Source organism: Dufourea novaeangliae, unplaced genomic scaffold (assembly GCF_001272555.1).
Source record: "Dufourea novaeangliae isolate 0120121106 unplaced genomic scaffold, ASM127255v1 scaffold133, whole genome shotgun sequence".
NCBI lineage: Eukaryota > Metazoa > Arthropoda > Insecta > Hymenoptera > Halictidae > Dufourea > Dufourea novaeangliae.
The window spans coordinates 24,909-38,682 of record NW_015374011.1 but is presented as its reverse complement, the minus strand read 5'-3'; the positions used below and the strand labels follow the sequence as shown (position 1 = coordinate 38,682).

Here is a 13,774-nt window from a genome sequence, read left to right as displayed (position 1 = left end):
GTAAAGTACATACTTGCAACAGTTGATCCTCTAACCGTAGAACACCTACCGGTGTTTGCTAAAACACGTTCTCCCTTTACACTTGTGTAAATATTGGGAAAGCCACGTTGTCACGTTGCAAGCCCAACCAGCCCCAAAAACGACGACATCGTAACACGCTTACGGCTAATATTTCCAGTTCAGGAAGCAAGTCCCATTTCGAAGTTTGTTACCGCGACGGACACATTTCGCCACTGCTTTCCTATTTCCCGGGGTATCGTGGAATTCCACAGATCATCGTAAATGGCTTTTAGGCTGGTAATTCTAGTGTGTAATACCGTTGGTGGCTGCGCGTTCGGAGCATCGATACGACCTATACGCGTACAGCCTTTTCTATTCGTCTTCCGCCCGACATAAAAGAGATCTTGCATAAAGGACAGCAATCTCGCAGGGATTAGGTCCATACGTACACAGACTTCTTTCAGATCACATTCAATTAGAGGACCAACTACTCTTGAAATTTCTCTTTCCGTGAACGCACATTTCCACGTATATATGTTATCGTCATGTTAAATTCAGTTTTGTTGCATTTTTGCGTTAGGCTACCGTTACATTGGAGCGTTTTCCGATGACCCAATGTTCTAATAACTAAATTTTCAGACGATCAAATTTTCGGAAGAACAGATTTACAGACGACCCGATGGTCTGACGAATACGTCAGATCAATCAAATAAATAGTAGTATATGTCCGAGGAATATTTCGAACCGATACGTCTTGACGTAAATTCTTCAGAGAAGTCTTTCACCGTAACCGTAATCATTCCCGTTTAATTTTCTTGTAATTCCTCTGTAAACGTAGTTTTACTCAAAACAAATTGCATGAAAAATAAGCGTTGAGTAAACACAGACGGCATACAACGTTCTAATCTACGAAATCTAGTCGTTTCCGCGAAACCGCCCAAACATGGACTTCTATCAGCCCGAAACCGTCGCATTCAATTAGAAGTCAAAGGCTTCTCGGGAAGATTGCAGAGGAGTCCTCCTCGGTTTGCAAGCGGGTTGGGGGCGAGAGAGGGCCCGGCCCCGGTTTTCATTATCTCGTTCTCTCCTACGGAGCACGCAATGAAATTTTATACGAGCGGTCCAGCGAGCACGTAGCGGCAATAGAAGTAGCGTGCGAATTGTTCGACGGCGACCTTCCTATTGATTTCCACCTGCGTCGGTTTAACTCTACCTCTCCCTCCCTCCGTACCCGTTTCCACACTCCCATTTCTCCTGTTCTACCTCTATCAACAGGGCTGTGACCGCATAATTATTGCGTAACGTGGCCGTATCCCGTCGGGAAAGTCAAATAACGCGATAATAATTCCGAGAATATCACCGGAGAGAGAAAAAAAAAACAGTGCTGCAAAAAGTAAACGGAAGAAATGACAGACCGACCGTGAATCCAAGCGTCAAGCAAAGGGTTTTCAATGACCCGTGCTCCCTACACAGTGATATTTCCTTTTTTTCTACACGCGTGCCTGGCGAGTAACAAATGCATATAAAAGGTGTCCCAAAATAATGAGAAATGAGGGGTTCCTGGGAAGATTTGAAACAACTTTTTCCTTAGCAAAAATATTATCCGAGGCTTTGTTAACGTGATATTAACAAAAAAAAATCCAGACCAATCAGAGCACGAGTCTACTGGCCGAGGTCCTGTGATAGCGTTGGCTACCAATCGCAGCGCGTAGCCAATGCAAACTATTGTATTGTTATAATATTTTAACCATCGTTATAAGAATGTGACAACCAGTCATTTTGATTGCTCTGGTAGTTCTAGTGTTAATGGCGTCCATTGTACCACCCCCACACCCTTATCCAGAGGCTTTAAATCGTGATTACGTGTAGTTGTCGTTCCAACCGCCGTGTAATGTATCTTGATAATATTATTAATACCAATGCGTGACCCCCAACCGCGCTCTCTTCTATCGCCTCTCTGTGTGTGTGTACTCGTCGAGCTAATTGCGCGTAACGCGAAATGTTTACCGACAAAACAGATAACCGTCCGAGAGCGAACTGTGGAAACGCGGCTTAATGAAACAGTAAGCAACACATATATACACTCTCCCTCCGCTCCAGCTCGACGAATAAACTTTTGCGTCGGTGTTTTTGTATTTATGAAACGCCCCGCCGCCCGAGGACGCGTATGCATTATGGAATTTCGTTACGAAGCATTAATTTATGACTAAGTGTTCTCGTCGCTCCCCAACCTTCTCTTTTTAATTTAGTATTCCGCCCCTGCCACGACCACGTCGGCGGACGCCGTCGTTCTCGACCCCCTCCCCTCGAGTTTCATCGAATTCTTTTTAAGCGGTCTTCTTTCCGCAAGATTGGAAAATTGCATTTTTTCCAAGGATTTTTTGTTTTAAATTCAGAGGGAGAGAATACATTCGCGAAACTGCGAAGGCAGATCCGATGAGTTCAATATTAAATGTGTCAAATAAATAATGGTCGATTAATTTGAGTAAATTAATTCTCTCGATGCTTTGACCAAAATATTCCGCTCAACCTCTTGGGGGATACTGGCACATATGTGTAGGTTTAATTTCTTTTCATTCAAGCATGGTTCTAAAAAATGAACATTATTGTAAATAAATATTCATTAGAAAATTCCCCAACGAAAAAGGATATTCTACCAATTGATTCTCGTTAACATTTACATTTAAATAGATATACAGGTGCCCTACCTAACGTGCCCACCTTTAGTATCTCACTTGTTTTTTATTTACAGACAAATAATTTTAACTACTCTCATACATTTGCGGATTTCTGTACTCAAAGTCACATGAAGGTCACACTATTTAGATCATTGGATTTGGAGCAGCCTGTATGTAATTGAAAAATAAAACAATTATTTCTTTCTGGTTTTAATAAATTTATCCCTGAAAAGATTAACTTAAAAAAATCACTTTTTTGTTCGTTCTCTTTCCGAAGGTAATATTTCTACACCCCAGAAATTGTTGTCGAGGCTAGAATAAACAATTCCGTAATTATAAAACTTACAGAGCCGTACGTCAGAAAAATTTAAAAAAGTTCCAGCCCAGAGTTTCACTTTGAACACCGCACACGACACGTGACCCGTTTTTTCCCCCCAATTGCCAAAGTGGAAGAACTCCCGGGGCCATTTCTGCGTGGGAATTCCGCGCACGGTAAAAGTATCGCTTGCGAAGTTCCGCGTTGCGTGGTTAATTTCCACGGTCGAACGAACAAAAGCGCGACCCGAAAGAAAAGCTGTTTCGTTTAACGAAGTCGGAAAACGAGGGGAATATTGTAGTTGTATTTTATTCTACAACTTCGGAATTCGGTCTGACCGGAAACGGAAACGACAGCACACAATTTTTCTTCGACTGTTACCTCGTCTCTCGCTCCTTGCATCGCGAATTTCATTGACGCAATCACATAATGCACCGGCCACTTTTCCTTATTTTCTGCACGCCCTTTCTCCGTCTGGTGCCCGGTTCCTGGACCCGTTTTCGAGGCGAAGTAAAATATTCAAGAGCAGTGTATAGCGCGAATTATTAACAGTGTATCGTAGCCCATGAAAGCCTCCATCAGGAACAATGGCGTCGAAGGAAACAGCCGAGTGGTAATCCTGTGTCGCGGGCGGCTCTTCAGCTTTTAATTCCATTTGATCCGCGGTTCGCGAATAAGCCTTCTGTTAGACACTAAGGGGGCAAAAAAACCCGGGAACCCCACTCAGTTTTTCTTACTTCAATTAAATCTTTCTTCCTCTAGTACGTGTCTTTTTCTACCGTCATCGGCCGTACTTGTAACCCTCGGATGAAAATTAAAAGGATCCGTACAACGAACGAATATTATATTAATCCGTACTTGAATAGATAATTTCGAATTCACGGGGCTACTTTTGAAACCGAACTTACAGACGATGTATCGATATAGGTGGTTATTATAGAGGCCACAGAAGTTATCTATAAAGAAACCACGGAATGAATGTACCTTCTTTTATATTGCTAACAGAATAAGTCGAGTGGTCTTTTGTGTATATTGCCAGTCTATACTTTCGATGTATGCAAAACAATTTCAATATTTTCGACCTTTTAAAGTGGAAAGACCTTTTAAAGTGGAAAGACCTTTTAAATCGTTGAAAGAAGTTTCCATAGAATTCCTATCAAAAAACTCAATGTCTGACTAATATTCGCTACTTCCACTTGGAAACCTTTATCACATCAATTATTACATATAATAACCAATCCACTGTGAAACAGAGATGGGTAAATTCATTATCTATACAGAAAGTTTCAAATAACGAATAAAAGATAGAAAAAGCACTTCTCCATTTCGCCTTGATTAAACATGGAAATTCTAATTATTCTAATAAAATAATAATTCCTCTTGCCTGAGCAGACACTTTCCGAACAATTATTTAACCCCATTAACTTCTGCTTTTAATTATGCATTATCCGAATAAAATCGCGCCAGACTATGAAACGTTTCCAAACGAGCATGTAAAAACGTCTAATTCGTGCAAAGTATCCCGATACGTCAGAGGGGATCGATCCTTTCCCAGAAAAGAAGTAAACGCATCCCTGCCGTAGAGCATCCCCCAAAGACCTTAGCCCCTTCAGGTATCACGTTGATATGATAATAACTTTCCGCGCGCGTTGTGTGCTCCAGGGACCAGAAATCGCCCAGAGACCAGATCATCCAGGTGATGCTTTTTCAAAGACTTTTCCTGTAAAGAAGAAGCTGCTTCCCTGACAAATCTCACCATTCCATCCCCGAGATTACGAACGACGCATGGCAGCAACGCGGTGGATCCAGATTGCGCGGAGATCACCGTCGAATTATCCGTGCCGAATGTCATCGGCATGGTAGGGGGTAGATCGACGTCCAACGGCATCCCAGTAACGCTAACTTCCAAAGAGTTCCCGTTCGCCTCCACTATCTCGGCGTTGACCGCCGTCGGATACTCTGGAAAAAAATATGAATTAAATAAAAGGCAATCGGTTATAGGGGGATCGAACAAGGTTTGGAGCTAGGGTATACGCGAGAGCTTCGTACCCACCAGGGAATCCTCGTTAAGAGGCTTTCCTCCCTGGACTTTACTTAACCCCTTTCCAAACCCCGCAACCCGCTATCGCACCCCCCTCAAATATTTATGCACGCCTCGTAGGTTCCCAAATAGCCCCGGTAGATTGCCCCGAGTTGTTCCGTTTCGATCCTCGTCTGCTTATTCGCTGCACAGCGTGAACACATCCCTCGAGTTCGCCAGAGACAAGAACCGGCCTTGAACGTGAGACAAGCTGTTAATTTTCTTGTTTAATCCTGATTAGTGTCCGAGCCACACAACGGAACAATCTGTCCAGGGAAATATCGAACGGGTCCCGCCATCAATCTTTCGCCACGGAACAATGTGCAGTTTTAATGCTGGACTACCTATTATACAGCGAGCTCGAGACTCGACGATCAGAAGCATGAATCAAAACAAACGTTGATGAACGATGACGTGAACACGCGCGAAGAGGAAAATCTCGGAACGGGACTTCGATGCTACGGTAATTTTCCGCGTCGGACAAGATGGATGCTCGTTGATCGTTCTCTATGTTCTCGTCCGCCTTATCGCTGTCGCGAAGAGTTTCGAATGTTTGTTGAATAGCTTGTCTATATCAATCAGATCTTCTGTATTCAAATGAACGATACGATTTCATGTTCAGGGAATTTCAGAATGGGAAATGGAGGGGGAACACGTACTGTTAACCCCTTGCCCTATAACAACCAGTCAGGCTCGTGTTGACGATTTGAAAATCGATTAAACAAAGAAAAATGAGTTCTGAGACTGCAGACGTCAGGAAAATCATGGGGCAAGGGGTTAATGTGCGTATCCTTGTATCGTATCACGGAATGGTTGGGAAATGGATACGCGTCTTTCCAGTGCAACATTTTACGCTAATTGATTTCAGAGACAAGTGAATGTATTATGCATCATGATTCCTTGTGACTACGCAATCGAGAATACTCGTGCCTACAGGTATTAGTAAACAGACGTAAAGCGAAGTTTGTGGTTCTTGCGATTCCATTGTCAAGATATTACCCAATGGAGCCGAGGTTCGCGTAATCCACAGTTGTCAAAGTTTCCCCAGTCGGGTAAGAGTAATTTAATTTAGTCTGTTCAAGAGCACTTGAGATGCTCGTGTTTCGTCGCGGAATAATTCTTCTACGGGAAACGTCCTGTTCCCGAAGCGCTCGAAGGGAAGAAGCCGTATAATAAGGCTTGTTTCCCACCAAGAAATATGATTGTCGAATCATTTTAATGATAATTTCAAGTGTCTATTCTCGAAGGGGAACTGTATTGCTTCGCCCCAAGTTCCGGAGGAACTTCATCATCCCCGAAAAACTCTCCGATCTTCGCCGCTTATGCCAGTAGGTCGTTCACGGTTCCCACGCCGGGGCGACGAGTATATTAACCGAAAAGATGGGAACAAGAGATTACAGAAACTTTCCCGTGTATATTAATTAGATTACTTCTCCCGTTGCTCGTCCCTGTGCAAACTAGCTTCAAGCCCCCCTCTACCGTGCTTGCACATCCGTGTTACATGCTCGTAAATCAACGACAGGCACATTTTTGCGAATGGAAACAGGCATAGCGAGCTACTTAAGAAGTGCAACTTTAACGTCAGATCTAACAGGGGAAGAATGGTTCTATTTCTATTGCGGTGGTAAAAAGGGCAGCTTAGGAACCGCAATGGCCTGTTTCATGCCGTTAAAATCTCTTCAAGTAACTATGGAAAATAATAAAATGTTCTAAAAATATTCACATAGTTCCTCAAACCCCACCTTACCGGTGAAGAATTAAATTCCTGTCCAGCCTCGAGGATCCCATGTCCTCGTCCAGGTGGCGTAGAGAATCGCCGACTGATATGCGCATAAAATCTTTGGGGCTAAACGTTGAAAAAGTTTTACCCGATCTTGGCTGTCAGGTCAGCGTTAAAAAGTGTCCTCCCGCGAGAGAAGTCCCGGATTTCCATGAAAGTTCGCCCCCCGTGGCAGAAGTTACCGCGACACCACAAGCGTGGAAAAAAGAACTCACGATAAAACGCTTAACGAAATACAGCGACCGGCTATTATTTTGTGTTCGGGAGTCGGAGAGAAAGGTAGACGATTATATTCGATGGGAAAAGCGTCGAATCCACGGAATTATTCCATGAACTTCGGAAAATCGGAGGGGGACACTTCCATGCCTTTCCTTGTTAGATCGAAAATTCGAAAAATATAACCTTGAGAATGATTTTGTCTTTATCACAGTATTTGCCCCTTGCAATCAAATAACACTGTCCCCTCACATTTTTTTTTTACATCTTCAAAAATAAGTGAGATATTCAAGGTATGTATGTTTTACATATGAAAACGGCCAATCGGTAAAAACAAATAGATGAAACTTCTAAAGAGCTGTCCCCGTGGAAGTTTCATTATCTTCGAGCGACTTACCCGTGCCAAGAATTTCTATTAAAATAATAAGAACTTAAACGAGTTGTTATGAAACGTAAACCGGAACCGCTATCGGAGTAATTCGTAGCTGTGCAAAGAATCCCTGGGCGCTCGCGGAGAAATTTCGTTTCTTCCGCCAATTTTTTTTTCCTTCCTTCCTCTTCCGCGGACCCCTCTCTCCTCTCAGTTTTAAACAGAACGCGGAACCTCGCTCTGGGGGCTTCCTATTCGACGCAAACAAAGCGAACTTTTGCTTCTACGTAGAAATCGATCCGGCGCGATCTACGCTCGGCAAACGTTCGACTGTCTCTGAATCGCTCTTCTAGACGACTTCTTTTCTATCCTCTTTCTGCGAACTATTATATAAATTAAAGTGGAACGTTGTAACGCTCAGAGACAAAGCATTAGTCCCTGCAGTCTCGTTGCTGAGTTAAATATGTGCTTCAAATTCAAATTGCACTCGTACGTTTGTTTCTTTATCCGACGAAGGCGGGAAAACAAGAAAATCCCTTATTACACCTGATCCCAGAAAGACTTCTTTCATCTTTTCCTAAAGGATTTATACACTCGGGTATATTATCATAAATATATTAAACAGAATGAATAAAATTAACTGTAAAAATCGAACTATAGTTAAGATAACTTAGAAAATTATTTCTACGAACAGGATGTGCACGAACACTTTTCCTACCGATTGTACCTAACAATATTTTACGTCTTCGAATAGTCTACGTTTTCGAAAGGGAAACATTCCGACGATAAACTGTTCGAATAATCGATGTCCGTTCCCGCTGAGATTTTGAGAGCCTCCAATCTTTTATTAAGATCGACTGCAAATCGGAAAGGAAATCGATCCCCGTTTCACCTGAGACGATAGGAGGAGTTAGCAGAGTACGAGGAATAGTCGTGCCGGTGTCTCGAAAAATAACGAGCGGCGAGGTGTCGTTATTACTGAAAACTTGGAAAATGAGATACTCCCGAGCTTAAGGAACTGCAATATTCCTAAACTCCCATGCGCTAAGCGTCTTTCGGTGCAATTTAACTACGAACTTTACCTCAATGCTCGGCAAAGTGGAAATAAAACACCGAGAGGTCGAGCCCGTTTGTTTCGCCATAACTTCGCCCCCGCAGCTCCCGCAACTTCATCAGGGGCCAAGATGGAAGGGGGTGAATTTATTTCACTATGCCGAGGGACACGACTTCGTGATGTAAGAGAGAATCGCTCTGGGAAAGCGTCCCGCGGAGACGTTCCAGTGAAACCCGCGTCGCGATAAACTCGTCATGCTTTATATTAGGCGGTGTCAAAACGCTAACGTACAAGGAAAATATTCTCCGATCTGGATGTGTCAGGCCAGTGTCCAGAAGTTATGGAATCGTTTCGCTCCTCCATACTTGCTTCCAATTCATTTTAAAATTCACGTCACAACACTGAAAAAGGAAACAAGCTATCCACCAATAATTCCCTACTCTTGCAAAACTTTCCCACTGTCCCGAAAATTCGCAACCCAGTAACTGAATGAACATATGAATCACGAGTAAATATAAGTTGTGCTCTTTGATGCAGCTTGTTTCCTCCCGGTTTAATAAGTCTCATGTGAGTTACGGGACACCTGGTCCTCCCCCTACGGGACACGTACACGTATTCTCGCCTCCAAGACAGAAAGCTAGCCTCTATCGTTCCGCTGGTCACGAAAATTTACCGAACGTGCCCATATACCCATAGAGTCTCCGAACGCGTCCACCTGGCGCACGCTGTGCCAACGATTTTTCAGTCAGAAAATTCCACCGCACCGAGACAAATAGAACAAGTCGCGACGATGGTGGCCGCGCCAAGCAGCCTCGCGAATGCTCATAGATACGGTTTATGAACCTGTACACACAGAGATCAGAGTCCCTCCCTCTATCCCCGGCCTCTCTCACCATCGGCTAAGTATATTTAGCGAACGGACTGATGAACTCCTGGGACACGAAGCGTTGCGCCCGCCTCTCCACCCGTCACATCGTCGTCGTCTCTCGTGCTCGTCTCTTTTTCATGTCCCCCTTGGTACTCGCGTAAACGCTAAAAGCAGTATTCAACCGTGTTCCCATCTAGTTTACTTTACTTATTTTCCTCTTTTTCTTAGCAAGCCTGTCACACGCTTTTTACCAGTGCCCGATAAATTGCATAACACCCTCGGGGCACCGAAAGTAAACGAGGGGAAGAAGCCAGGGGGATAAATTATAAACGTATTTTGTCGTTTATTGAATTCCTACCCAGGTGTGTATGTGTGTGCGTGTGTGTTTTCGTTACCCCTGTTTTCTATGTAAATCATCCTGGTCCCACAGAAGTATATACCCACAGGGTTCCCCCGTGGTTCAAGCATGCGTCTGGTAATTTGCATGAGTGATACACACAGGTCTCCGTATGCCGACGAAATTGAACAAGTAACTCCTCCGCCGGCATCGCCTAGCGCTGGATAGATTAAATCGAGTTACAACATCGATGTCGAGAGGGAGTGGGTGTCCGGTAAATCGCGGCCGAGGTTAACTAGTCAGTGACATCGCCCTCGGTAACACGGAATAACTTGACGATCCGAAAATGAACTTCGTTTCCGAACCGTTTAACCGGTTAACAGCTTACTGACAAGCACGCACGCGCGCAGATCCTTTAGAACGTAGTCGTTTGAATGATCTTATGGAAACGTGAAAAAAGTGTAAATTATTGCAATTATAGTGTGTTAGTGCATCGACTAGGGGTGAGTTGGAACATTTTTTTAACGAATAACTGTTGAAAATTCGGGGAAATGCTGGAGTTGACGCGATCGATTTGCATGATTTCGAGGTAAGTTCCTCGAAATTGCCCGACCAGGTACGGGGTACCGGAAATACTAATATAGAACTGATTGCAAGATATTGGAAGCAGACGAAGAAATTCCCCGAATTCGATTCCGGTTGTCTTCGAAGGATTCGCAACAACGACCACAGACGTGCCTCAATAAATTCTTACAAATCTATACGGAGGAAGAGATTCGCCTCGATCCGATTGCTGGTCCGGATCTTTTGTTTGCCGAACGGACTACTCTAACGAATTGAGCTATTCAGGTCGCCCGATGGTTTCTTTCCTATCGGTGAGCCTGATTTTCGAAATGGCTGCCGCCTATAAAATAGTGCTTAAATCCACGCGGTCCTCGAGAGCGCATAATCTAAAAGGGATTTCATTCACACGTACCACGGGACCTATCGCATCGACATCCAATAAAATCCGGGCTTTGGCTTCGAGCCCCAGTGCCCTGCTCTTCACCTCTCCCTACCAAAAACAGAATTTTGACTGGATGACCCATATACCGAAAGAAATAATCCGGAACGCAAACTTGACTTCCCTCTAGTTGTCCATTTCCACAAAGTTACTTAATTAAGTCCCGAATTTACGACACTTTCGTGGACGACTCTACTGGCTGTTCCGTTGATGGATAGCACAACTACAGAACAGTGGATGATTGAACGTCTGAATTTTTGCGGTCAACAATTCTCTATACGCATCATTGTAATATCTTTTATAAGTTAAAAGATTTTAAAATAAATACGATACTTCACACTAGAACTACTAAGCAAGTCAAAATGACTTGCCAATACTTATAATTAAAATGTTGTAACTATACATTTTCTCTGATCTTTTGTAACTTTTATTACGATACGACATTAAAGAAATTAGTTAATTTATAAATTAGTAAATTTTCAAAAGTTTGCCATATTTATCGATCGATACTAAAATGTATGATTATTCTCGTAAAATGTTATTTTTCTTTCGTACAAAAAATAACAAATTTACACTTATTTTCGTTTAGTATCGCCATCGTACCCCAGCACCATATCGTTTCAAGATAAAGTTGAACCTAATCCCGAAAGAATTTCATCTCACATTTACAATTCCTTGTTGCACCGAGAATCATTGCTACCGTTTTATCCTCCCGCTCGTTGCAACGAACATCCGGTGCGCGCTCCGTATACATTTTCATTCTATATCTCACCGTCTCTACATTCCTACACATCGTTGTCTCGCATCTGTTGTGTAAGAATAGATCCAGAAAATTAACGTTGGAACGGTGGCGCGCATCTAGCAGGCACCCCGTTAAGCCTGTCTAGGAAACAAATCAATGTATAAGATAAGCGGAAGTAACACCTGGCTTGGTGGGGGCACGAAGCACGAAAGTTATGTGCAACGAGATTTCATGGTGTAGCTGAAGCACGAACCCCTGGTCGTGCTTTATTACCACGCTTAAATGTTATATTGTACTCATACGGCATAGTTTGTTACGGTGAGTGTCCATGGACACACGGAATCTACTGCTCGAAATATTTAACCCCCCGCCACTCAACCACGCGAGAACGCATCGGACCGTCCATTAAACTGCAAACATGATTTATGCGCATGCACACGCAGACATTTTATTTACACGCTCCCGTCACTTCGTTTCGTTTGCATTGCAAAGAGCCCCCCTGGTCCCGTTACCAGTATTACTGGTTCGAGAATAAAAGGGAGATCATGATCGAGCGCGTGCTTCGACAAATTTGAAACGATCTATGGATCTTGCAACAAGTGGCGTGTAGGTAATAAAAATACTGATGGTAATAATAATCAAAATCGTATATTATTTATTCGAGGGAATGCTATCGGTTTACCCAAGGGAATTTGACGTTTTCAGAAACTAAAAGAAATTGCTTTTGGTATTCCCACCCTTTTTCGCGGTCACATGCCGCGTTGCACACCTCAATTTCGCTCGATGAAGCTATGCATGCGTACATGTAGAAGTAATTTCTTTTGTAAACTTAAATTGAAAGCGTAGGATTGGGTCGTGAAATTGTTATCGAAAGAACCACGAACATTCCGATCTTTTTTCAACTCGAGGGGTTTGTAGAGGATCTCAATAGTCTTATGATAATCTTCCTGATAGACGGTTCCTGAGGGTGAAACTATCTAAAATTGTAGAAAATTTTATTTATTTATTTAAAAAGGAGAAAAAGTACCTCATCGGTAATTCTATAAGATCTCGGGGACTGAACTCGGTTTTATAAATGTCTAATATATTTTTTTTTGGAAGAGTACGGTGCAAGTGCCTGTTGGGAATCCTTTCAAGTCTGTCGAGTTGTGAAATAAGATCGAGAGGGGTGTCGTTCGGAGCGACAAGCGTATCTTCGACGTGAAAAGTGCCTGCTCGTGTGTCGGCGTGTTCCCGTTTTGGCGGCGGTTCATAATGCGCTCATTAAAGTATGGCGCTCGAAAATTATCGAGTTCCGCGTTCAATTTTGGCCCGGGCTGGGCCAGTAATTCGATAGCAATAATGCTCATGGCGCGTCAAGAGTTCCCCGCTGCTAATCGACATCGAACCGGGCTAGTTTGCCGTTCATCGCAAATATTATAATCGGCCGGGTCGTGCTTCGATTCGCGCGAAGATATATCCGATCGTAAATTTAAAACGGGGCCCCGTTTAATTGCAGATTAACGGCGGGCCACGCGAGATATACGGGCGCGAACGTTTCTTTCGATTTGCATGGTAAATGAGCCGCACTTTGTAACACTTGAAACACGAATGAACAAATTGCGACGGTAATTGCCGAGGCGAGAAACGGGTTAAAAGCCAAGTCGAAGGAAATAAAAACAGTGGTGAATATTCTTAACGTATAAATAGTCCGATAAAACACCTGTAGACGCGTCTATTAATTTGAACATCGTAATTTTGCACCTCAACTGGAAAGCGACCTAAGCAAAAGAATGAATTTCCATTTCATATATACCTGCTCCGCAAATTAATTACTCTCTGTGTTCGACTATAAAAAAAAAAGATCTTCAATGTGAAAAGAATCATCTTCACTATATGGGTCTGAATATTCATTACAGCTTGAGAAATTTTCCAAAGAGGTGTTAAAGAAGAACCAGAGGGGAAAACGGTGTTAATGAAATACTGGGGCCTGAAAGAGAACAGCACAAGCACGGGGCTAAAGATCGAAAAGGTTGGAAACTATTACTTCGAGTAAGTAACAGAGACGAAACCCGAGCGGACCGCATTAGCACGTTAAATGGCTACATTAAGAACTTTATAGTTAATTCAGACTGTTTCGGGGTTGCTATTGCTTCCGGTGAATTTCATCGTATCCGACAACGACCCTCCTCTTCCGTAGCGTTCGTAAATGATCGATAAAGTACACGAAGTAGTACATCGCGTACAGATGTTCCCATGAACTGCTTACAGTACACCCCTTTATATTATTCAAACGATTCGAATAGCCACGATTAAAACTGCATTCGATCCAAAAAGGCAATTGATTACGG

General features: G+C 43.1%; 1 protein-coding gene across 1 annotated transcript in view; it reads right to left on the bottom strand.

Annotated features, from left to right (window-relative positions):
• LOC107188501 overlaps nt 1-13,774 on the bottom strand; it is a 37,041-nt gene that overhangs the window by 21,731 nt on the left and 1,536 nt on the right. Inside the window, exons 2-3 of the mRNA XM_015576802.1 lie at nt 13,240-13,242; nt 4,751-4,953 (exon numbers count right to left, since the gene is read on the bottom strand). Of these exons, the coding sequence (XP_015432288.1) occupies nt 4,751-4,953; nt 13,240-13,242 (206 nt within the window). The remainder of the gene's footprint in view (nt 1-4,750; nt 4,954-13,239; nt 13,243-13,774) is intronic.